The sequence below is a fragment of the Ceratotherium simum genome, chromosome 16 (assembly GCF_057802395.1).
Source record: "Ceratotherium simum simum isolate JZ-2026a chromosome 16, ASM5780239v1, whole genome shotgun sequence".
Taxonomy (NCBI): domain Eukaryota; kingdom Metazoa; phylum Chordata; class Mammalia; order Perissodactyla; family Rhinocerotidae; genus Ceratotherium; species Ceratotherium simum.
This window is the reverse complement of record NC_141915.1, coordinates 13,738,026-13,761,853: the sequence shown is the minus strand read 5'-3', so window position 1 is coordinate 13,761,853 and position 23,828 is coordinate 13,738,026. Positions and strand designations below refer to the sequence as shown.

At 42.2% G+C, this 23,828-nt stretch overlaps 1 protein-coding gene and 1 pseudogene across 1 annotated transcript in view; both read right to left on the bottom strand.

Annotated features, from left to right (window-relative positions):
• Positions 1-23,828, bottom strand: part of ANKFY1 (ankyrin repeat and FYVE domain containing 1) — a 92,533-nt gene that overhangs the window by 15,802 nt on the left and 52,903 nt on the right. Inside the window, exons 7-17 of the mRNA XM_014789661.2 lie at positions 22,897-23,062; positions 15,467-15,671; positions 13,717-13,785; positions 13,294-13,493; positions 9,811-9,908; positions 5,462-5,690; positions 4,082-4,180; positions 3,666-3,819; positions 2,452-2,620; positions 981-1,099; positions 132-288 (exon numbers count right to left, since the gene is read on the bottom strand). Coding sequence (XP_014645147.1) covers positions 132-288; positions 981-1,099; positions 2,452-2,620; positions 3,666-3,819; positions 4,082-4,180; positions 5,462-5,690; positions 9,811-9,908; positions 13,294-13,493; positions 13,717-13,785; positions 15,467-15,671; positions 22,897-23,062 — 1,665 coding nt within the window. The remainder of the gene's footprint in view (positions 1-131; positions 289-980; positions 1,100-2,451; positions 2,621-3,665; positions 3,820-4,081; positions 4,181-5,461; positions 5,691-9,810; positions 9,909-13,293; positions 13,494-13,716; positions 13,786-15,466; positions 15,672-22,896; positions 23,063-23,828) is intronic.
• LOC147914916 (histone RNA hairpin-binding protein-like) lies at positions 16,899-20,500 on the bottom strand (annotated as a pseudogene).

Genomic DNA, 23,828 nt, shown 5'->3' with positions numbered 1-23,828 from the left:
CATCTGTCTGTACCTTATCCACCTTCATGCAGAGCCAGGACTGGAGAATCTGCAAGGTCCCTTGCGATAAAGTGAGATTTCCCTAATTCTGAGGTTATCACCTATCTCCCTGGAAAAGAGAGTCTCCATACCTGTGCGTTCACATTGGCACCGAACTCCAGAAGACACTGTACGGTCTCTTCTAGCCCCCAGGAGGCTGCCAAATGCAAGGGGGTCTGCCCATCTCTGGCCTCTTCCTCTCCTTCTCCGTTAGCACCGGGTTGTCTGGGACTATTCACATCGCAGCCACTGAAAGGGAATGGGAAATAAAAGGAAGGCTTTGAGAGCTATGCTTGCACCTAGTCTAAAGGCATGCTGACAAACGTACAGCAGCAGCCTCATCCAATCCAACAGGAAAGCTGCCGCTACCTAGGATTGCTCTCCTTGGCCTTTGGCCTCAAATACTGGTATCTGGGCCGCACTCCCACAGGTTCTTCTGCAATTGGTCTTGGGGGCAACCTGGGCATCAAAATTCTTAAAAGCTCCCCCAGGACATTGGCATGCATTTAAAGTTTGAGAACCACTGTTCTAAAGGTTTCCTGAATAACCTTGCCTCCCACACATCCTGCACTCGAGAGGCCATGGAGCCTGTTATGGCTCATACATCTCGGTGGGACCCTGTAGAGGCCATCTGGTCTCCTCCAACCCAGTCTCCTGGCTTCACTGTGTGAACTGGTCTGATTTGATTACAGGAGCCTACAGGGTTCCCAAAGCAGGAAGCTGGCTTAGCTTTTAGACTCTGTGATCTGGGCACACGAGCCCCTCTCTTCACAAGTGAGTCAAGTTCCTTGACTGACTTGACAGAACAGTGACCCTCTGATGGTCTTAACTATGAAAGTAAATTATACAGGCATGTCAAGACTGCAGTTGGATTAAATGAGAAAAGAGCCAGTTTGCAATAAGCTAAATAAGATTTGAAGAGATACTTAGGCTTCTCAGACCTGCGAATAAGAAAGCAAGCAGTGGACTCATTGTTTTCATCAATGGCTCTGTGCAGGAGTGTCTGAAGGCACCCACTAGGTCCTGGACCCCAGCATGTGGCATCGCAACCATGTCTGACCTGCAGAAAAACACAGGTTACTCGTAAACACTGCCTAGCAAAGGCGAAAATTTTTATTACCATCTCTGGGCTCTATGCACATTATTAGATCCATTTTTCAGGTAAGATACAGTTGATAGTTATTTTAATCTGTATCACTCAGTTTTACAAACACTGATTAAAATCTGCTTCTGTGCAAGTTCTTGCACTAGGTCCTCTGGGATGGGTTTGGGAAATATTAGATAGATATGTTTAATTAGTGCCCTCAAGAGCTGTGTTCTAGAAAAGACAGAAAACACACACAAGTGCATGCGTACACACACACTCATAAGCCCCCAGTAACACATACCTGTATTTAACAGGTAATTCCAATAACAACTGGGTAAAACTCCCAGGTACAAAATGTCTTAATGTCACATTTCAGCCCCTTCAGAAAGCTAAACGAGAACTTCCAGGGTTACCTCCACTTCTGAGGCCTGTCTTCTGAACAAGAGAGACAAACCTGAGATTTGGGAATTTATCACTCTGTTGATAGCAAGGGCAACCCACATGAAATTAACCTGCCTCAGGAGAACGCTCCTGAAGAAATCAGCTCTCCTGCTTTTTGATAAAGTATCAAAAAGTATTGATAAAGTATTGATAGTATTGATAAAGACAGCCTAAAAAGAGTGTTGGCCAAGACTATGTTAAATGGCAAGTTTGTTTTTTTTCTGGTGAGGAAGATTGTCCTTGAGCTAGTATCTGTTGCTAATCTTCTTCTTTTTGCTTGAGGAAGATTGTCCCTGAGCTCACATCTGTGCCCATCTTCCTCAATATTGTATGTGGGACGCCACCTCAGCATGGCTTGATGAGCGCTGTGTAGGTCCGTGCCCAGGATCTGAACCTGTGAACCCAGGATGCCGAAGCAGTGTGTGCGAACCCAACCACTACGCCACCAGGCTGGTCCCGAACTGCAAGTTTCTTTTTTATTTTTCCTTGTGAAGAAGACCAGCCCTGAGCTAACATCTGATGCTGATCCTCTTTTTTGCTGAGGAAGACTGGCCCTGGGCTAACATCCATGCCCATCTTCCTCTACTTTATATGGGATGCCACCACAGCATGGCCTGACAAGCGGCGTGTCGGTACGTGCCCAGGATCCGAACCAGCGAACCCTGGGCCACCGCAGCAGAGCATGCGCACTTAACCGCTTGCGCCACCAGGCTGGCCCCCCAAACTGCAAGTTTCTTTAACATGACTTTCAACTGCTCGTCTTTGACCCAATTTGTTACTTGGCAGATCTCTTGCTCCTTGCGATTGCTATGTAGGCACTAAATCCATCTCTGACACAAAACATCCCCATGTATAAACAGAGGCTAAAGTTAAGCTTCTCTCACCAGCGTGGACGCGATATCCTCCAGATTATTTGCCAACGCGAGCCAAAGTGGAGGGTTTCCCTTCTCATCCGGCACGGACATGTCAGCTCCTCGGGTGCATATGGCATCCACTACCAGGGGAAGCTGATTTCTGATGGCCAGCTGAAGGGCTGTCTCCCCATCCTGGGTCCTGCCAGGACATGCACACCAAAACCAACTTTTTTAGCTAGAGCCAAATGACACAGGATGCCCTTTTGGGCATTCTAGAGGCCAGAATCCACTGTATTCCTCAAACACACTTCACTCACATTCATTAATATTCTTTCAAAGAAATTTAACCTGTCAATAGCATCTGTCTCTTCTGCCTTTTAAAAAAATATAGCCATGCCATCCTATTGCACCCAGAAGATAAGTGACCAACATCCAACGTGTTGAAATCTTACAGGTCTATAAGCTGCTTTTAACAGCATCTTAATAAAATGCCACCCCAAATACCCACTTCACAGAACCCTTCTTTCACCCACTCAGTCACTCAGGGTCACCTGACATTGGAGACAAAGATAAATTCCTTTGAAAATACAAAAACAAAATTTAACTGTATGTACTTTTTCTTCCTCGAGCTTTTTTTTTTTTCTTTCTTTGGTGAGGAAGATTAGCCCTCAGCTAACATCTGTTGCCAATCTTCCTCTTTTTGCTTGATGAAGATTGGCCCTGGGCTAACATCTGTGCCCATATTCCTCTATTTTGTATGTGGGACGCCGCCATAAAATGGCTTGAAGAATGGTGTAGGTCCATGCCCGGGATCCAAATGTGTGAACACTGGGCCACCAAAGTGCAGCGCTCTGAACTTAACCACTATGCCACTGGGCTGGCCCCTCCTCAAGCTTTTTTGATAGCTTATTTGTTGCAACGTTCTTCATTATAACTGAAATTCCCACTCAAATAATTGATTTTGGAATGTCTTTTTTAATGAGACTTGTGCAATATTGTGCACTGGTTTTGAAAGGTTCAAACAAGAGCAAAGTAAAATTCCTCTTCTCCATCTCACGAGTCTATGAGTCCAGAGTCTACGATTATATTCAGTTACAACATTGCATTTGTACTTCTTCAGTCATTGTTTCCCTTCCTTTATTTAAAAAGGAACAAAAATATTTTCTACAGGCAATGCTATGCTTTTGAACCATCTTAATTAAATGTGACCTTGTGTTGCGGCGTGGAGTGCTGTTCCAGCCCACCTGACATTTATGTCCGCCTGGTGCTCCAGGAGAAAGAGTGCACTCTTGCTATCCTGCCGCTGCATGGCCATGTGCAGCAAGGTCTGCCCCGCTGACATGGTGTCGTTGATGCAAGCCCCGGAGCCCAGTAGCTGGGCTGCGATCGTGTGCATGCCTGGGAAATAAACAAGCCCTGATTAAGGCATGCTTAGCTTTTCCCACTTCCTCAACATCTTACTACAACATACCTCCCTCTCAACTTCTCAAAGCCAGCAGTTTCCCAATGGAGATGACAGGCTTAACCCAAATAGAAAGGTTATTTTACAACCAAATGATTAGCTCCAACCCCTCCGTCCCTCCCTCCCTGCCTCTCCCTCTCACCCACCCTTCTGCCGTCTGTCTGTCTGCAGACGTCACAGCCTTGGGTATCACCTTACCCGTCCATAATGCCAGGCCCAGCACAGTCTGGTCTCGGGAATCCTTGAGGCTGAAGTCCGGAATAATTTGCAAGTTGTTGGTGGCATGAAGAGCATTAGCTAAAGTTTTTAAAAAGGACAGAACACTTGATTTCACCATCCCATGGATCATATATTATTATTATTTTTTTTGAGGGAGATCAGCCCTGAGCTAACATCCGTGCTAATCCTCCTCTTTTTGCTGAGGAAGACCCGCTCTGAGCTAACATCTATTGCCAATCCTCCTCGTTTTTTTTCCTTCCCCAAAGCCCCAGTAGATAGTTGTATGCCATAGTTGCACATCCTTCTAGTTGCTGTATGTGGGACGCAGCCTCAGCATGGCTGGAGAAGCGGTGCGTCGGTGTGCGCCCGGGATCCGAACCAGGGCCGCCAGTAACAGAGCGCGCGCACTTAACCGCTAAGCCACCGGGCCGGCCCCCCATGGCTCATATTTAAAGTATTCAAGAGAATAAAGGCTCAGTTTCAAACTGACTGGCTATGATACGATCATTTCTATACAACAGAACAGGTAAATCTTCTTGTGGGGAGTGGAAGCCCACAAATCTGATATTTTGGAGCAAAGCTTATGGGGAAAATGACTGTTTTTAAAGCTTAGAACACTGAATCTTCACCAAAGGACAACAGACTCCACTATGGAAACACACATTAATTACCTGATTACTGAAAAGAAGATCAGAATAATGCCCTGGTGATGTTTTCCTAATACCTAATTCCAACCACCTTACAACTCCTGTGAGGACCAAGAAAAAGGCACTCTACTTAAAATCCCACTTCCTTCCGCATGCACAGTGCTAAAAATACTGGCCTTAACAAGGATGCAGGCAAGAGTAAAAGAAATTTCAGGACAGAGAAGAGAAAAACCTGAGGATGACTTTCTGAGGGAAATGGGCCTCCCCTACTGCAGGGGCTTCCCTTGGCCCCACTTTCTGGCTCCTCTCTCATGGCTCACCTGCCAGGGAGGCTCAGAGGCAGAGGAGAAGACTGACAAGCTCGTGGAGGACTTGCCACAGCAAAGTTCTCAAAGAGAGTGCTCACGCCAAGGCAAACCTTTGCCTGACCTACACTGAAACAGCCTGGGGAAACACCCCAAAATACACCCCAAGAGAGAAGTAGTCAAAGGTTCTAACACCTTAACCCAACAGGTGAGATGGGCAGGCCCCATTCTGAAAATGTACACAGGGAAACACAGTAGTCAGGAGCTAGACTACATGCATATCTGGTTTGAACTGAAAACAGTTTTTGGGTAAGAAAACTCACCAATGGAAGAAACATCAACTCTGTAACCGCTCAAAACCACTGTTAGAAGGTCAAAGTGATGGGCAGTAATTCCCAGCTACCTACCTTTTTGCTCCAGGATGACAGAGACCACATCTGGATGATTATAGGCAATTGCCATGTGCAGCGGCGTCTGCAGATAGACCATGTCCACTGAGCTGGTCAGGGATGCAGCCTCCTTTGGCAAAGGCAGAGCTTCCTCCGTCTGCAGGTTTGGGTTGGCACCTTGCTGCAGGAGCTCTGCAGTGAGGTTAGCCAGGCCATGCCGACAGGCTGTGTGCAACGGGGTTTCTCCCTGAACAGAAACAAATGGCCCAAATGAAACCACTTTCAGGCTGGGAGTTCCCTTCACAAAGGGATAATGAAAACCCAAGTGCTGAAACTCAGGTCCCTAGTGCCAGTCACAGCCCTTGGCTCACCCTGTCACCAGCTGACCTCCAGAACTTTTGTCCCACTGTTCCCAGTCTCCTCTCCTTCCCTTCCCACTGTGCCATCATCCTTAGTTTCTTTAACGTCTTCCCAAGTACCCTCCAAACGCCGTGGCTCCTCATCTTCCGCATTTCCAATGACCTTCTTAACCACCCTTCACTTTGTTTTTATAATTATTTTGCTAATTATAAAAATGACATGATTATTAAGTAACAGATGACCTCCAAGTTGTCATTAAAATAAACACTGAAGGGGCTGGCCCGGTGGCATAGCGGTTAAGTTCGCGTGCTCCGCTTTGGCGGCCCAGGGATCACAGGTTCAAATCCTGGGCACGGACCTACGCACCGCTCACCAAGCCATGCTGTGACAGCATCTCATATATAAAATAGAGGAAGATGGGCACAGATGTTAGCTCAGGGCTAATCTTCCTCAGCAAAAAGAAGAAGACTGGCAACGGATGTTAGCTCAGGGCCGATCTTCCTCACCAAAAAATAAAATAAATAAAATAAAACACTGAAGAAACTGAAAGAGCCTCACAATCACAGCCCCAGAGGTAAGCAGTTTAACCATCTCTACTCTTTAACCCAACCAGCACATCTATGCCCTGTTTCTTTGACCTGCTCATAGCAACCTCATCTTGAACTCTGATCAAGACTTCCTTCCTCCACTTTTTAAAATTAAAAACATTTTAGGGGCTGGCCCCATGGCTTAGCGGTTAAGTGCGCACGCTCCGCTGCTGGCGGGCTGGGTTTGGATCCTGGGCACGCACCGCCGCACCGCTTTTCCGGCCACGCTGAGGTCACCTCCCACATACAGCAACTAGAAGGATGTGCAACTATGACCTATAACTATCTACTGGGGCTTTGGGGGAAAAAAAAAGGAGGAGGATTGGCAATAGATGTTAGCTCAGAGCTGGTCTTCCTCAGCAAAAAGAGGATGATTAGCATGGATGTTAGCTCAGGGCTGCTCTTCCTCACACACACACAAAAAATTAAAAACCTTTTAAATTGTTATTACAGGTACTTGATTCAATATTCAAAGGGTACAAGAATATACAGTGAAAAGAAGTTTCCTCTCACCCCTTGCCCCACCACCCAATTATCCTCCCCTAAAGAAACCCTTATTACCAGTTTCATGTTTCTCTCCAGTGATAGAATATTCACAGAAAGGCATATACACGTATGTATGTGTATACATGTACACGTCCACCCTTCCCATCCCACACCCTCCCTGTGGAGCTGTATCACAGTTGTGATGAGAGCCCTCACAAGGACGTCCTCCTCCTCCTCAGGGCTATCTTCTGCTCCGACACATTCTACACATTCTCACTGGGTATGCTTATCTACTGCCATGACTTCTGCCAGTATCTATAAGCAGGAGACTCTTAAACCCAGATCTCCAGCCCTGCTTTTGTATCCAATTTCCCACTGCCTGCTAGATATCCTTGCCTGGATGTTTAAAAAGGAGTTCAACAAGCACAAAATTGAGTCTGCTCTCTCCACAGCAGTCCTTTCTCCTGGCCAGCTCCCCCTCTTCATGGGTACACCACAACAGTTTTAACACCTTTCTCACTCTTGCTTCTAAGAGCCATAAGCAGGTATGTCCCATTGACTATAATTTTGCAATTCGCCTGAAACCTGTCTCTTTGGATCCAAATCCAATATCAGAGGTCAGGACAAGCCATTGCTTGTCTAGATGACTCCCACCGGGCTCCTGCCTGGACCTTAATGGTACACCCACCACACCAGCTATCCCAGGTAGCTTTCTCAACTTTTTTTTTTTTTTTTAATGTGTTTTTGTGTGTGTGTGAGGAAGATCAGCCCTAAGCTAACATCTGTGCTAATCCTCCTCCTTTTGCTGAGGAAGACTGGCTCTGAGCTAACATCTATTGCCCATCCTCCTCCTTTTTTTCCCTTTTAATCCCCAAAGCCCCAGTAGATAGTTGTGTCATAGTTGCACATCCTTCTAGTTGCTGTATGTGGGATGCGGCCTCAGCATGGCCGGAGAAGCGGTGCGTCGGTGTGCGCCCAGGATCCGAACCTGGGCTGCCAGCAGCGGAGCGCGTGCATTTAACCGCCAAGCCTCCGGGCCAGCCCCCTTTCTTAACTTTAAAACGATTTTACTGCTTATCTACTCAAAACCCTTCTACAGATCTTCTCTTCCCACATGATAAAGTCTAAAAACCCTACACCAGCATTCCAGACCCTTCTCCATTGTCGCTCTTACTTGCTTTTAAGTCAGGTTTCCTCTGCACCTCTACATCTTAAGGTCACCCAGTTTTGCTATGAAGGGTATCAGAGAAGGAACAGCGGGTAGACAAGGTGGCCTCAAGGGAGGAATTTTTAAAGTTGGGAGACAGTAGAGCATGTCTGTAAGCTATTAGAAATGAATAGTGTTGGGCCGGCCCCGTGGCTTAGTGGTTAAGTGCACGCGCTCTGATGCTGGCGGCCTGGGTTCAGATCCCAGGTGCGCACGGACGCACCACTTCTCCAGCCATGCTGAGGCCGAGTCCCACATACAGCAACTAGAAGGGTGTGCAACTATGACATACAACTATCTACTGGGGCTTTGGGGGGATAAATAAATAAATAATAAAAAAAAAAACTTTGAAAAAAAAAAAAGAAATGAATAGTGGGCAAAATTGATGATACAGGAAAGACAGACAGACAGAGGCAGAGACACATAAGAGTAGGAGTCAAGAAACCGGCCACTAATGTGTACAGGGCCATGCCATCATTCCAGGTGGAAAGCGGGCCATGTGTGGGTCTAGGTGCAGATAAACAAGCAGATTTAATGGTGCAAAGAATGGCACTGCTCTCCCCCTGTGCTTCCTAGACACTTTGTATGTCTCATATACCAAGCTTACTGTTTCCTGCCTTGCGCAGTGTTCTTAAGAGAGTGTCCAGCTACGCGTTCTAGTACCCGAGTCTTAATACTGGCTCCATTATTTATGAGCCACTTAACCTCTTGGAACCTCAAGGTTCTTTACACTGAAATGAGGGATTTATAGATGTCGAAAATGTCTCTTCACCACATGCTACTTCTAGGTCCATTGTGAGAATTAAAAGGGATAGTATCTTTAAAGCTGCTAGCACAAAGTAGTTGTAAAATAAATGTGATCTTAAAGATAAGCATATCCTCCTGAAAATAATAAGTAAAATAACTATTATTTAGTATCTAATGTTCCAGATATTACACTATAAGCACTTAAATATATCATTTCCTTTTTTTTTTTTTATAATTTTACTTATTTATTTTATCCCCCAAAGCCCCCGTAGATAGTTGTATGTCATAGCTGCACATCCTTCTAGTTGCTGTATGTGGGACGTGGTCTCAGCATGGCCGGAGAAGCGGTGCGTCGGTGCGCGCCCAGAATCCGAACCCGGGCTGCCAGCAGCGGAGCACACGCACTTAACCGCTAAGCCACGGGGCCACCCCTTTCATTTCCTTTTATCTTAACCAGACCCTAGGAAATCAATATTAACCCCATTTTATAGATAAGGAAACTGAAGCTCAGAAAGGTTACATAACTTGCCTAAGACCACATATGGCGGGATGGGAAATGGGAAATCTGGTAAAACCAGGAATGTCCAACCCCAAAGGCCATGCTTTAACCGTAACACTATACAGTCTACCTTGTTAGCTTGAGATACAGATTAAAAAAGCATTCACATAGGTAAAACTCAGCAAATGTGAAAGGTTATAAAAAATTAAGATGCTATTGTAGTAGGTTTTTGTGTACATGTTTGCTAATCTCTATTAGATCATGAAGTCCACAGCATGCTTAGGAAACAGCTGCTGAATGAATCAATCACTCAATATTTAAGGATAAAAGCATCTGTTTCATTCTGGTTTTTAAACCATGTGCATGTATTATTTTGAAAAAAACTGAAAAAAGAATCTATTCTTTTTTTTCCTACACATCCACCACTGCCATTTCTTCCATAGACGAAAACCGTTTCCCTGAGCTGCCCTGTCACACTTACCCGCTTGTTTCTGTGGTTGACGTGGGCACCATTGGTCGCCAGAAAAAGAGCTGCTGCCTCATTTCCTGCTTCAGCTGCCCGCTGTAGTAAGCAATTTCCTAGGAGAAAATGGGCATATTCATTCTTCCATGTGCGTAAAAGTGAGGTCAAGTTCCACACTGCATCACGCTCTGCCCTTCCCCACGCCCTTCCCCACCACCTTTCACAACTGACAAGCCCACACCAGAAGTAGGTACCATTTAAGTATACACAGGCACTCTCTGTATGTGGACACAGAGACTAGGATGAGGATGGGTGGAGCAACATCTTGGTCTGGAAGTCAGAAGACATTCATTCTTCCCTGGGTTTATCACCAGGCATCCCCCAGGACCAGAGGTAAGTTATGTCTCCCTACCAGAGTTGGGTTAGAACAGTTTCTCAACAGCAATGCTACTGATATTTTGGGCTAGATAATTCTTTGTTGTGGAGGTCTGTCCTGTACACTATATGATATTTAGCAGTATACCTGACTTCTGCACACTAGATGCCAACAGCACCCCCAACCTTGTTGTGACAAACAAAAACGTCTACAGATGTTGCCAAATGTCCTGTGTGTGTGGTGGTGGGGCTCCTGTCTGAGAACCTCTGGGCTAGATGATTAATTTGAAGACATTGTGAGCTTAAGTTCTATCAGAAAATACCCCTTAACACTTCAGTTTTATTCCTAGGGCCTTAAATATGTTTGTTCTTGGCTTAGAAATGTTTTCCTTAGCACTATCACTCTTTCCTAAATAAAAATCTTGCAAAGAAAAAAACCAAAATTTGCTTTTTCTTTTCCTCTAGAAATGGTTTTAGCCCGGAAGCAGTGTTTCTCTTTTTATTAAAGTCCATTTCCTTTTTGGATAAACACCAAATCTCATGTTCTACAGCTATGCTACTTGAAACTCAAATTAAACTAAATACCAGGACTAAAAACAAGGGAAATGGGACAAAGCACCACTTTGTTTTCATACCATTTTCTCCTTTTCCCTCCGAGGAAGTGATTCCACCCCTAGTTTAGAGTCATTCTAATTTAGAGACTCCTAATGAGAGTCCCATTTTCACTTCTGTAGTCATTCCGAGGTACACAAGACTTAAATCATAGACCTACCTCCCTATAGAATAAGGATAACCTGTGACTGCTAAAATGTTACTGAAATGTTGAAAAACAGGGAACTAATGTTATTATACCTATAATGAAAAATGGAACATGTTAAAAATAATAATCCTTACCTTGTATTAAAACTCAAAGTATACAAAGTAAAACTGGCAGAGCTAGCAAGAAAAATTGGACAAATCCATAATCACAGTGAAAAATTTTAATATACTTCCCAGAAACTGACAGATCAAGCAGTCCAAAAGTTAATAAGAAGTGAATAAGATTTGAACAGCATAATGAACAAGCTTGATTTAACGCACATCAATCTCTCACATGCCACCCTCTTATACGATGCAATTAAATCAGAAATCAGTAAAATTATGGCCAATAACCAACATACCTTAGCAAATTAAAAGCAATTTAGTAACATCTCATTTCCAGGTCTTTAGTCTAAAATACGGTTCTTCCTGTACTTCCTGTCCTGTAGTACCACTGCTTTTAGCTTTTATGTCACCCAGAGGAGTGATTTCATTTGACTTTTATTTTGAAGAAGTTAATTTTTAACTTCTTTTAGGGAAAGGGCTGTTTAATATCCATCTTTTTTTGGCTAATTCGACTCATCAGTGGCACCTATCCATGCTTTTTCCAATGCTAGTAATCAATACTAAATTATATGGAATCCCTCTCCTTAAAATATCCTCATGTTTTATTTAGTCAGATCAAGGAAATATTCACATTAAAACAGTGGTTCTCCAAGTGTGGTCTATGGATTCCTGAGGGCTCCTGAGAAGTCTTTCCGGGGGATGCATAAGGTCAAAACTATTCTCATAATAATAATGCTTGATGTTATCTGCTTTTCCCCACTGTGCTGACATTTGCACGGATGGTGCAAAAGCAATGGTGGATCAAACTGGAGAGCCTTCACACAAATCAAGGCAAGGGCCCCAAAATGTACTAGGAGTCATTGTATTCTTCACCACCACGCACCCAGTCAAAAAAAAGGAGCCAGTTTCACTTAAGGTGGACCTTGATAAAGCAGTAAAAATTACTAACTTTATTAAATCTCAACATTGAGTACATGTTTTTTAAAATTCTGTGTAACAAAATAAGAAGTATGCATAAAGCCATATTTGCTGTGTAACAAAGTACAATAGTTGCCTTGGGGGAAAAGCACTTGTGCCATTGTTTAAGCTGCAAGCCGAACTGCAGCTTTTTTCATGGAACATCATTTTTACTTGAAAGAATGACTGATTGATAAACTATGGTTATTCAAATGTGAGTATCTGGCAGATATCTTCTTGAAAAGGAACAAAGTGAGCCTGTCTCTTTAAGAAAAACAATTGGCAATATTTGTACCAAATGATAAAATTTGATCTTGCAAGTGAAAATTAGAATTTTGGAAAACCTTTATCTGCAACTGTGAGTTTGACAGCTTCTCAACACTGAAAGAGTTTTCTGATGAGATCAGTGGTGATATTAATAAACGTGATTCCAAAATAAATGAACATTTGGAAGATCTGCATAACTCAGCGAACCAACATTTTCCAAATGACTAAGGCATGATGTTACAAAATCATGCATGGAGAAAAGATTCATTCAAAGCAAACAGACCATAGATTTTAATATAACAGAGTACAAAAAGTTCATTGATATGGTTTCCGATTCCACATTGCAACTAACCTTAAAGAAACTATCACTTGATGAATTTTGCTTGCTGTGGGTTTGCTTGCTGTGGTATCAAAGAAATATATCCACAATTATCTGAAAAGGCTCTTAAAATACACCTCCCTTTTCCAACTACCTAACTGTGTGAGGGTATATTTCCTTCATATACTTTAACCAAAACAACATATCTCAAAAGACTGAATACAGATGTATATATAAGAAACCAGTCACTCTCCCAACTAAATTTTGTTTTGAAAGTTATTCTTCATAAAAAATGTTATATGTTAACATATAATGGTTTGTTATTAATATTAAATTAATTAATACATCTTTTAAAAATTTCTCAGTTCTAATTTCTAATACAGTAAATATCAAAGACATAACCCACCTAAACAAAAAGCTCTTCGGGATATAACTTTTAAGAAGGGAAAAGGAGTTCAGAGTCCAAAAAAGTCTGCAAGTCACTACGTTAAATGGAAGTGTTTTAGCTTAAAGAACTCAACATGTAGTCTGGCTAAATTTTCTGAAGCATAAGATCAAAAAAAAATAACTCAGGCTTTTACTAAAGTTAAAATTAAGTACAAAACAACTCTCATAATAGTATGCCATTCAGTCTCCAACTTTTATTGGTAAAAAACATGGACACAATATTTCATGGAGCCTCCAGACTTGAGCATCAGTTCTTAGGATCTATGCTTTACCTGTTACCGTATCAGGTGCGTTGGTGTTGCCCCCACGCTGAATGAGTCTGGCTGCAAAGCTGTTTTCATCAAATGAAGTTCCATTTACCACAGGGAGGTCTTCGAAGGGGTTTACAGACTGGTCGGAAGACACAGTGATGTACTGCACTGCAAGCCACAGAGCTGTGCTGCCCTCGTGGTCTTTCAGTTCTAAATCTAATCTGAAGGAAGAGAGCAACATGAACCGCAAATATAATCTTCCTCAGACACTCTGTACTGCCAACAGCCTCATTCTTTCTCTTTATACTTTTTGAATGACAATTTTTTATTTTAGTTTTACTTATTACAATTTATAACACTGAAAGACATTTTAAAAGAATTACTTTTCACTCACAATCCCACCCTCACAACTGCTTTTTCAGTTCTCCATGTCTCCTTACGTACTGTTTACACTGCAGCAACTGATTGAACACATATTCATTCCTGGCCATGATGGACAAGTGTAAGGGAGTCCTGCAGGATGAAAAAGAAGAGGTGTTAATCCAGGACAGGCCCAATTCCGGACTACTCATAGCAGGAGCCGACTAGAATCCTAGGCAGAACCACCATCCACGAGAAATTCCACACTTCTGCAACAGTGTCTTTTTCTACCCTGGCAAGCAGTTTTCCAAAACCATGACTAAGTATTAAAGAATGAAAATGGATTTGCTTATATGTTACCATTTACTCAGTGGACAAAAGGACAAGAATTAATAAAAGGCAGGGAAAGAAAATGCTCTCTAATGAAATCCTGACCCTTACTGAATGTGTATAAACTCATGTTTTCAAAACAGCAGTTTCTACCATAGGTATGCATATTTTTCCCTACCTATCCTCCACAATTATGACAAGAAATTTTTTTCTCTGCATAATTCTCTGCTATACTCAAACACACTCAAATGGAAACAGATAGGAACTGATTAAAGTGGCATTTAACTATTCTTCACTGCTTTTATTTAGCCCTCAAGTGCCCTGAAGGAGACTGCCACTGCAGAGCACAGGGACCCCCCAGCTGGCATGTATCTCAGAGGTACAGACTGCCAGAGTTTGCTGCAGTTGGGAGAAAAAAATTAAAGAATCAACAGAAGAAAAAAATGGATGCAATTATTTTGGGAAATAATGATATTGAGAGTTCATGAAGATCCATCTTATTTAAGTACTTTATCACACAAATCTATTTCCTATTCTGACAACTTCAAAGAACTCTTTTCTCATTTTTTGAGAGGGTTTTCAAAGGTATAAAATACTGAGCTGCTATGATGAAAAGTGGGTCCCAACTGTTGGTGATTCAGGCACTTTTACTCCCCTTCAGTGCCTCCCACACTGCTGTCCCAAAGACAAGCAGCCCTTTCTTAGAACCACAAGGAATCCTCAACTAAATATTTCTGGGAAGGGGCAAAGGGAACACAACTACTGTCAAATATGCAAAGGGCAGGCTGTGCAGATACAGTTGTCTGAAGTGGGCATATTTACAAAAAGGCAGAATTGAGTTTAATACAGAGAATTTCCCAACAATAAGACCTCACAGAAACAGAACAGACTGCCTTGAGATAGTGTGCTCCTCTTCTTCAAAGTATCCAGGCAACTCTAACAAAGATGCTGGAAGAAGATTCCCTTGGAAGAACTGGACCAGATGACCACTCTGAAGATGACAGAAATTGCTTAAAAATCCAAGGACCTCAGTTACCCAGGATGGAAATGATTTCCTCAAATGGCTCTGGCCTTAGCTGTGCCTCTGATTTGCATAATAAATCAATGTTTGTGACTTCAATAAAAATCAGATTGAGGGGCTGGCCCGGTGGCGCAAGCGGTTAAGTGCGCGCGCTCCGCTGCGGCGGCCTGGGGTTCGCTGGTTCAGATCCCGGGCGCGCACAGACGCACTGCTTGGCAAGCCATGCTGTGGCGGCGTCCCATATAAAGTGGAGGAAGATGGGCACCGATGTTAGCCCAGGGTCAGTCTTCCTCAGCATAAAAAAAAAAAAAAAGAGGAGGATTGGCAGTTGTTAGCACAGGGCTGATCTCCTCACAAAAAAAAAAAGTCAGATTGAATAATGCTGAATCAAAAACACGAAGTCCCTGTCTGCCAGTTACGCACTACCATAAAATAACACTCTGAGATTAGTGCTAAGAGCAGCCTATCTGTTCCCCAACTTACCTGCCCTTGTTGTCCTGCATGTTGGGGTTGGCACCAGCCTGCAAGAGGGCCTCTGCAATCTGTGCCATCTCAGACATCACATCTGCTGAGTGTTTCTTTGAACTGTACAATGCCACAAGGTGCAGTGGTGTCTCCTGGGCACCCAATGTAGCAGCATTGACAAGGGCCCCATTCTTAATGAGGAAAGTGGCAGCGAAAAGATCTCCTTGAAAAAAAACAATAGAAGAAATAGTCACATATGAAAACACCCAGGGCAAGCTATTCTGGCCAATACTTCCTCAAAAAGGGACGAGTAACTACAGACAAAGAAGAGGGACAACCGGAAAGGGGCATATGTATGTGGTGACAGAGAAAAATCAGACTATTGGTGGTAAGCATGATGCAGTCTATACAGAAACTGATAAATAATAATGTACACCTGAAATTACACAATGCTATAAACCACTGTGACCTCAATAAAATAACTGGAGGGGAAAAAAAAGAAGAGGGACAACAGGGCATGTCTGAAGTGGAACCTCTTGGGACACCTGCAAGTGGAAACTCATCATTCAGATCATGGAGTTACATACTCGAATTCAAAAAAGGCCTCTTCTGATCATCAACCCTCAAAGAGGGTTCCAAGATTCTTCCCCAACACAATTTATTTCTTCCTCTCATTTCCTGGCCACAGTCTGTACCTAAGGCAACACTTACCCCCAACCTACTGTACTTGCATACGTGGTGCAGACACGGTGTTTAATTGCTGTTAGAATGTATTTTTGTCACACTGCCCTATAATAAGCCAAAGAACTGTTTGTGCCAAACATAGAAGGAAAGAAAAGGGAGAATACAAACACTTCTGCTCCTCCAACTCCCCATTTGAGCCCGTGGTGTTCTGTTCAGAGCAAGACCATGTCTGATTGATTTAGTATCATTACAAAGATTCTTCTGATTTTCTTAATCTCATTACATACAAACATAACAGTCTTTAACAAGTTTACAACTGAATATCTGAACAAAGAATCTGTACACATTACTATTTACACATGGTAAATTAACAGGTTGTAAAAACAAAACTTCTTCCTCAGTCCCTTCCATCGCCTTAACTCTTGGAGCATTACAGGTAGAAGAGTCTACCTAAGACTATTTACAAATACCAAATTAAGATGAATAACTTACATAAAATCCAATAATTTCAACAGCTCAAACTACCATCTTTGACTATTCTGTGCTCTGTAGGAGGAAAAAAAAACTACATTGACATCTTGACAAAAGGCCAAGAATTAAGTTTTCATAAAGATATTAAAGGTATACAATTCTGAAAATACTTTGTCAGATACCAGCAAAGAAAAGCTGACTCTAGATTGATTCTGTTAATACATGGTTAAATTCAGAACCAAGCAATCTGACAAGTGTAAGTTTAATATTAAAAATACTATGGAAAACCAGTTAAAGTATACTTGTTAAATTAACTTGAAAGATGATAGGGATTAAGCAATTAAGTTTGTTGTAAAATTACTTAAAAGTTCGATCTTCCTTGGATTTAGTTTCATTTACAATTTGAAACATGCAAAAACTCACTATACATAAAATTAACACTTCCTAAGAAAATAAGGCAAGAATAACAATGCATCATAAAATAATGAACTATTAACAAAGAAATCATACAGTTATAAATGCACAACGCACGCTTTCAGGTATTCCGCCTAGCTGGGTGAAAGCAATTGTTTCTGTCAGTGGCCTCCAGGTGGCACCACTTAGCTCATGGCCTGGAAGTCTTTCAAATCAAACTCATCCTCCCCTTGACAGTGCACATGTCTAATTTTTGTGTATGTGTGTGTGTGTGTGTGTGTGAGGAAGATTAGCCCTGAGCTAACATCCAATGCCAATCCTCCTCTTTTTGCTGAGGAAGACTGGCTCTGAGTTAACATCCATGCCCATCTTCTTCTACTTTATATGGGATGCTGCCACAGCATGGCTTGACAAGTGGTGTGTCGGTCCACGCCCGGGATCGGAACCTGCCCACCCCGGGCCGCCGAAGCAGGGCATGCGAACCTAACCGCTACGCCACCGGGCCGGCCCTGCACATGTCTAATTTTTTTAAAATTTTATTTATTTATTTTTTCCCCCAAAGCCCCAGTAGTTAGTTGTATGTCATAGCTGCACATCCTTCTAGTTGCTGTACGTGGGACGCGGCCTCAGCATGGCCAGAGAAGCGGTGTGTCAGTGCTCGCCCAGATCCGAACCCGGGCTGCCAGCAGCGGAGCGCGTGCACTTAACCGCTAAGCCACGGGGCCGGCCCGACACATGTCTAATTTTGATGGCTGTGCCAGAGTACCTATCTAAGTCATCCCAAGAGCTCATCTGAGATTCCAAAGTACTTTCTGTAGATTCTATCTCCATTTCACCTAGATCTACAGGATGAATTCCTTGCAAATTACTTCCTTCTTCAGCTGGAAGATCTCAAAAATGCAGAACAACCTCCCAGGTTGATTTGCTGGCCCCGTGATCCTTGACTATACTTCATAATTTGTTGGAGGTCTTAGGATGAATTCTGGCTTGTTGAAGGTGCCTTGGAACTTCTTTACTATACTGATCACAGGCAATGGTGTTCTTTCTATAGCTGGTCTGTTTTTGTCTTTGCGCCAGGACACTTTCATCTGTTTCTAATTCTGTTAGGTATTGCCGATGCACACTCCTTTGAATCACAACTTCCAGATGATCTTCTCTAACAAAGTCACTTATAAGTTTTCTTTTATATCTTGCAATATCATTTCATCTTCTTCAACTATACTTCTGCAGTCTGAAAACCCAGAATGGGGCTTAGGATTTCAGGAGTGAAAAAGCTCTCAAGTGTGTGTTATCAGTACAGTCATGCACTGCATAATGACGTTTGGTCAAGGATGGACCGCATGTATGACGGTGATCCCATAAGATTAGTACCATATACCCTAGGTGTGTAGTAGGCTAGACCATCCAGATTTGTGTAAGTACACCCTACGATGTTTGCACAATGACAAAATCGTCTAATGATGCATTTCTCAAAACGTATCCCCATTGTTAAGCAACACATGACTGTATTCCTATGCTCATTTTCATCTGAATGTATGGGTTTCCTCTGGTCTTCAGTGGACATGGAATTTCAAAATCATCTGGTTTTCAACACTTTCCATCTGCTCTAACTTTCTTCCAAGGGACTATCTTGCTAGAGAATGTAAGCTCTGGCATTAAGATGGCTAGGCCACCATAGGCCCCTCAGATACTGATTGCTCCATGTCTGATTTATTTTTGTATCCACCACTGTCTTATACAAAATAGGCACCAGGGAAATGTTTGGGAAGAAAACTGATTGACTGGTCAAGGCTATTAGGTTACACCTAAACAGACTGGCTCTAATTCCAATCAATTACAACTTTGGATAACTTAAGACTTCTCTACCTAGCTCCTTTTGAAATATTTTCATTCTTCTGCCCCCAATTTTTTTCTCGGGGGGTGGGGGAGGTGCAATCTTTACACACATCATGTGCAAAGGACCAAAGCTTAGATTTCTTTACAATAGGATGTCGGTTGAGCTCTGAAAGCAACAGGTAAAATGCACATCAGGGGGCTAGGCTGGGTCAGGCCTTTGCTATCCATACAAACATATACACAGTGGGGTTCTCAGTAGGGCCTTAATGGGTAGTATGAACAAACCTCACAGAGATTCAGTCTAGGAGAGAATATGGATAAACAATACATTAGTAATAGAATAAGATATCCTAGAGAAAGCCACTTACATTCTGGAAAGAAAATTTAGAATTACTAGGACAGAGAGCCTTAAAATGAAAGGTCCAATATATAAGATACTGGGAGAGAGGTGGAAGGTGGTTTTATTACCCTTAAGCTTGGCATATATTCCAAACTAAGAGATAAACAGATAGTAAAGCTAAAACAAGATAGGTTAATGAAAACGTAAAATACAGTATACATACGGAAGATAAACTGGGCAATACTGCACAGAGAAAACCTATCAATGGTTGGATTCAGACGGAAGGCATAATAAAAAAAATTCTTATATCTTAAGCCCTCTTAAAAGAACCGTAGCTTTAGATTAGATTTACTTTATTAATACAAGCCAAATTTTTTTTTTACTTATACATACATACATATATGCACAACACACAAAAAGTTACTTAGGAATTATTGGAAATTGAAAATTGATGATGTTTTACATTAAAAGAAAGTCACCCATGGGTACACAACCTAGCGGAAAAAGACAACTGACATCAAAAGAGCAGGACAAAGGTGGGGAACAGAAGACGCCAAAAGCACCATTTATAAAGTTTGTCAATAAGAAAACTTCTAATACATTTAGCAAGATTTCCATCAAAAACAGTTAAAATAAAAACTGTTTGGTGCTTAATCTTTCAGTTACTTCATCACCTGATTCACTGAAACTGCCAGGTAAATGAGGCATTACTATAATGACTTGTCCACATAAAAATATTCCTAACAACATAGTTAATGTTAAAAAAAAACAAAAACAACCCACATACAATTTTTCTTTCAATGCAGCTTCCTGACAAAAGTTTTATTCAGGGAATAGCCAGTAACTTTCCTTATTTAATTAATACAAACTGTAACTCATGCTGCTCCGGCTGGTGGCATCATCTGTAATCTACTACAAACAGACAGGAGCATCCTATTTAAGAGACCCATTGATTGATGTTAATTATTAAGGAAAATAAGCACAAGAAGAACTAGATTTTTTTTTTTTTTAAAGCAAGCATTCATCTTCTTGCCCAGATCCAGCTAATCAGGGGAGATGGTATCCTTCTGGTCATATGTGTACCTCCTGTGGACTCAGCCACAGACACTGGCTGCCTGTTTCATTCTTCATACAAACTGACTGGTGTACTTGGTTATTAGGATGATCACTCACTATTTCATTTATAGATTCTAATGTGTGTCCAGAACCAGACCAACATCACATATATTAAAGATGTTCACTCATGTTATAATGAACTTAAAGTAAGGTTAACAGTTAAATTTAAGTATATTACTCACTTTAATCATTTGGACAGGTCAACAGACTGAGAGCTCAAGTTGAAGAAGGAAAAGTGAAAAAATTCCTACAGGAAATGGAGCTGCTTATGGCAATCCAACACAGGGGCAAGGTTGGAGCTGCAGGCTGACGGTACCACATGGTAGTTATTGTGCTACCTAAGCTACTAACACTGTCTCTCACTCTCCCAACAACCAGTAAAGCAGAAATGATTCCCACTTTACAGATGAAGAACAGGAGACTCAAGAGTGGTTAAGTGACTTGTCCAAGGCCACAGACAAAGTGGATGAGCCAAGATTCAAACCTTGGTACGTCCAAGCTCCAACACCAGTGCTCTGCTGCCACACCACGTCACACTCTCCAAGGTTAGCAACAATCAAGTTTATCACACCCACAACCGTAATCCACAGGCTTGCAGACAACCGATAAATTCTGAGTGAAAGATTAAATTGTCTGAAAATAAGCATCAAAATGCATCACCAATTCTTGGCAATTCTCGTAACTAAGCAATCACCAAAATATTTAATAACTCGTCAAAGATGTTTTTTCATCACACATAAGAATTTAACTCCCTAAGAGGAAAGAAACATAATTCTGAGATTGTTTTTTTAGTAACAAGCGTATTTGTTTCCAAAATAAACATCTCAGACACTGAACAGTATGGGAAAGAATAATTCCCTATGTGGTGGAAACTTTCCCCCCTGAAAACACACCCAGTGCTAAGCACCCGATGGCTTTACACAGTGCAGAGTAGTGCTTGGGAAAAATGCATCTGCTCTTGACACTGACATACTCTAAGGATTTCCTTCCCAATGATGAACAAAATTTTCCTCTCCATCAGCCAGCAAGCTTAACACTCTAACACGTGGCTTACAGGGATATTTACATTAAAACCTTTGCCCAAAAAGGGCAACGCCACAGCTGCAACAGGACCATATTTGAAGTAACTACATTCTACCAACTAGGAGCAACTTGTGAATAGTAAAAGTGTAGCAGAGACAGTAATAGTATAATAATGCATAACTGGAAGGGTAAACATACATGATTAAGATGTGGGGAAAGCAATATATTCTGTTTTTGATGCCCACATGTAAACAAAAAAGCAGCCATGGCCAAGGACTTCAATCAAGTCATCTATCCATCTACAAAAGGAGGCTTTCACACTTTTGACAGCTTTCATTCCATACTAGAACTCTATCTCTATAGAGCTCCTCATTCTGTCAAAAATGACTAATGCAAAGTAGAATCAGGCAGGATCCATTTGGGACTTAAGAATTAATAAGGCCATGGGAGAAACAAAACAAAAGACTAGTACTTTTTTTCCTTGAAAAGGTAATTCATTAAGGTACTCTGATCTTAATTCTATCACTTCCATATTCTTCCCATTACTAATCGCAACATACTCAAAATATAGCTATAATTTCAAATAACTTTCCTGGAACAAAATGAAATTTTATCACTTCACCATGATAGAAGAGAAGTCTAGTCCATAAAAATGAAAAATCTGAGGGCCTGGCCCCATGGCCAAGTGGTTAAAGTTCCGTGCGTTCTGCTTCAGCGGCCCGAGTTCACAGGTTCGGATCCCGGGCACAGACCTCCTCCACTCACTCACCAGACATGTTGTGGTGGGTGTCCCACATATAAAAAAACAGAGGAAGATGGGCACAGATGTTAGCTCAGGGCTAATCTTCCTCAACAACAACAAAAAAAAGTGAAAAATCTGAAACCAAGAATTTATTTAAATGTGCATGGTTTTTTTTTTAATTTATTTTTTATTTTTATTTTTTTGTGAGGAAGATTAGCCCTGAGCTAACATCCAATGCCAATCCTCCTCTTTTGCTGAGGAAGATTGGCCCTGACCTAACATCCGTGCCCATCTTCCTCTACTTTATAAAGGACGCCGCCATAGCATGGCTTGACAAGCGGTGCGTTGGTCCGCGCCCAGAATCTGACCCTGCAAACCCCGGGCCACCGCAGCAGAACGCACACACTTAACTGCTACGCCACGGGGTCGGCCCCACATTCATGGTTTTGATACTTTCCCTCTCTTACAGTAACCGATATAAGTAAAGTCTTCCTAACACAATTCCTGGAGAAAGTGATATATTGACTAAGCAAACATATCAACTGCTTACAAGTAAAAGGTACTTCTTCTGAAAGTACCATCTTTCTAGCCTTTCTTCTGGGGCCCCCGTTGATACTATGAAGAGCCTAACCAACAAGGCATAGGCAGTAGCTCTTCAGTCTTTCCTCTGACCCACTGATCACAAATTCTAAATCATGTGGCTTGTGAGTACAAGCCTCTCAAGAAGCCTTTGAGAATTTGTCGAACAGGGTCAGAAAGTCCTCAAAAATTACTTGGATAAAAGTAAAACTGCCCGCAGAGAAAAATATACACTCTTCCTACCTCTTTGGATTCCTTTATGTAACAGGCTCCAGCCATTCTTGTCCACCATGTCCACATCAGCTTTGTGACTAACCAGCGTGGAGGCAATACTCTCTAGTCGTCGTGAAAGCGCTAGATCCAAAGCAAGATCCCCGTTATGATCCACTTCATTCAGCTTCCCAGGGAGCTGCACAGGTAAATTTGTAAATTAGTACCCAGCCAGTAGAGAATACAACTGATTTTAATCTCTCCCACTTTGAGTCTTAAATATCATCTCTTATACAAATGTCAAATTTTAGTGATCTAACACTGTTTACTCTCCAAATTCAACTCAATTCACAAACTTCTCTCAAGCCTCCTCAGGGCACACGCCTTTCGGGGACCACAGAATTAATGGGGAATCACAGAGCAGACCAAACACCATGGAAGACAAGGCAAGGACCACGGGGTACATGCAGACAGTGCTTTAGGAACACAAGTGCCAGGGCAGAGATTCAGAGAGCCTGAGGGGAAACAGCTAACCTTTTCATGAAAGACTGCGGCTTAACTATCTAATTCCTCCCAGCCGTTTCAAGTCTTCCCCACACACTGGACAGCCAGGATAAAACATACTACACTCTCATCTGACAAGAGCAATTGCATTTCTCCTAAAGCAATGTGGTAGACAGAATAATAGCCCCCAAAGATGTCCACATCCTAATCCCCAGAACCTGTGAATATGTCATCTCACATGACAAAAGGCACTTTGCAGATATGATTAATGTTAAGGACCTTGAGAAGGAGAGAGTGTCCTGAATTTTCCAGGGGGGCCCAATCTATCTAATCACATGAGTCCTTAAAAGTGAAAGAGGGAAGCAGAGAGATGTGACACGAGAAGGACCTGATTCACCATTATTGGCTTTGAAGATGGAGAAAGGGGGCCATGAGCTAAGGAATGTGGTGGCCTCTAAAAG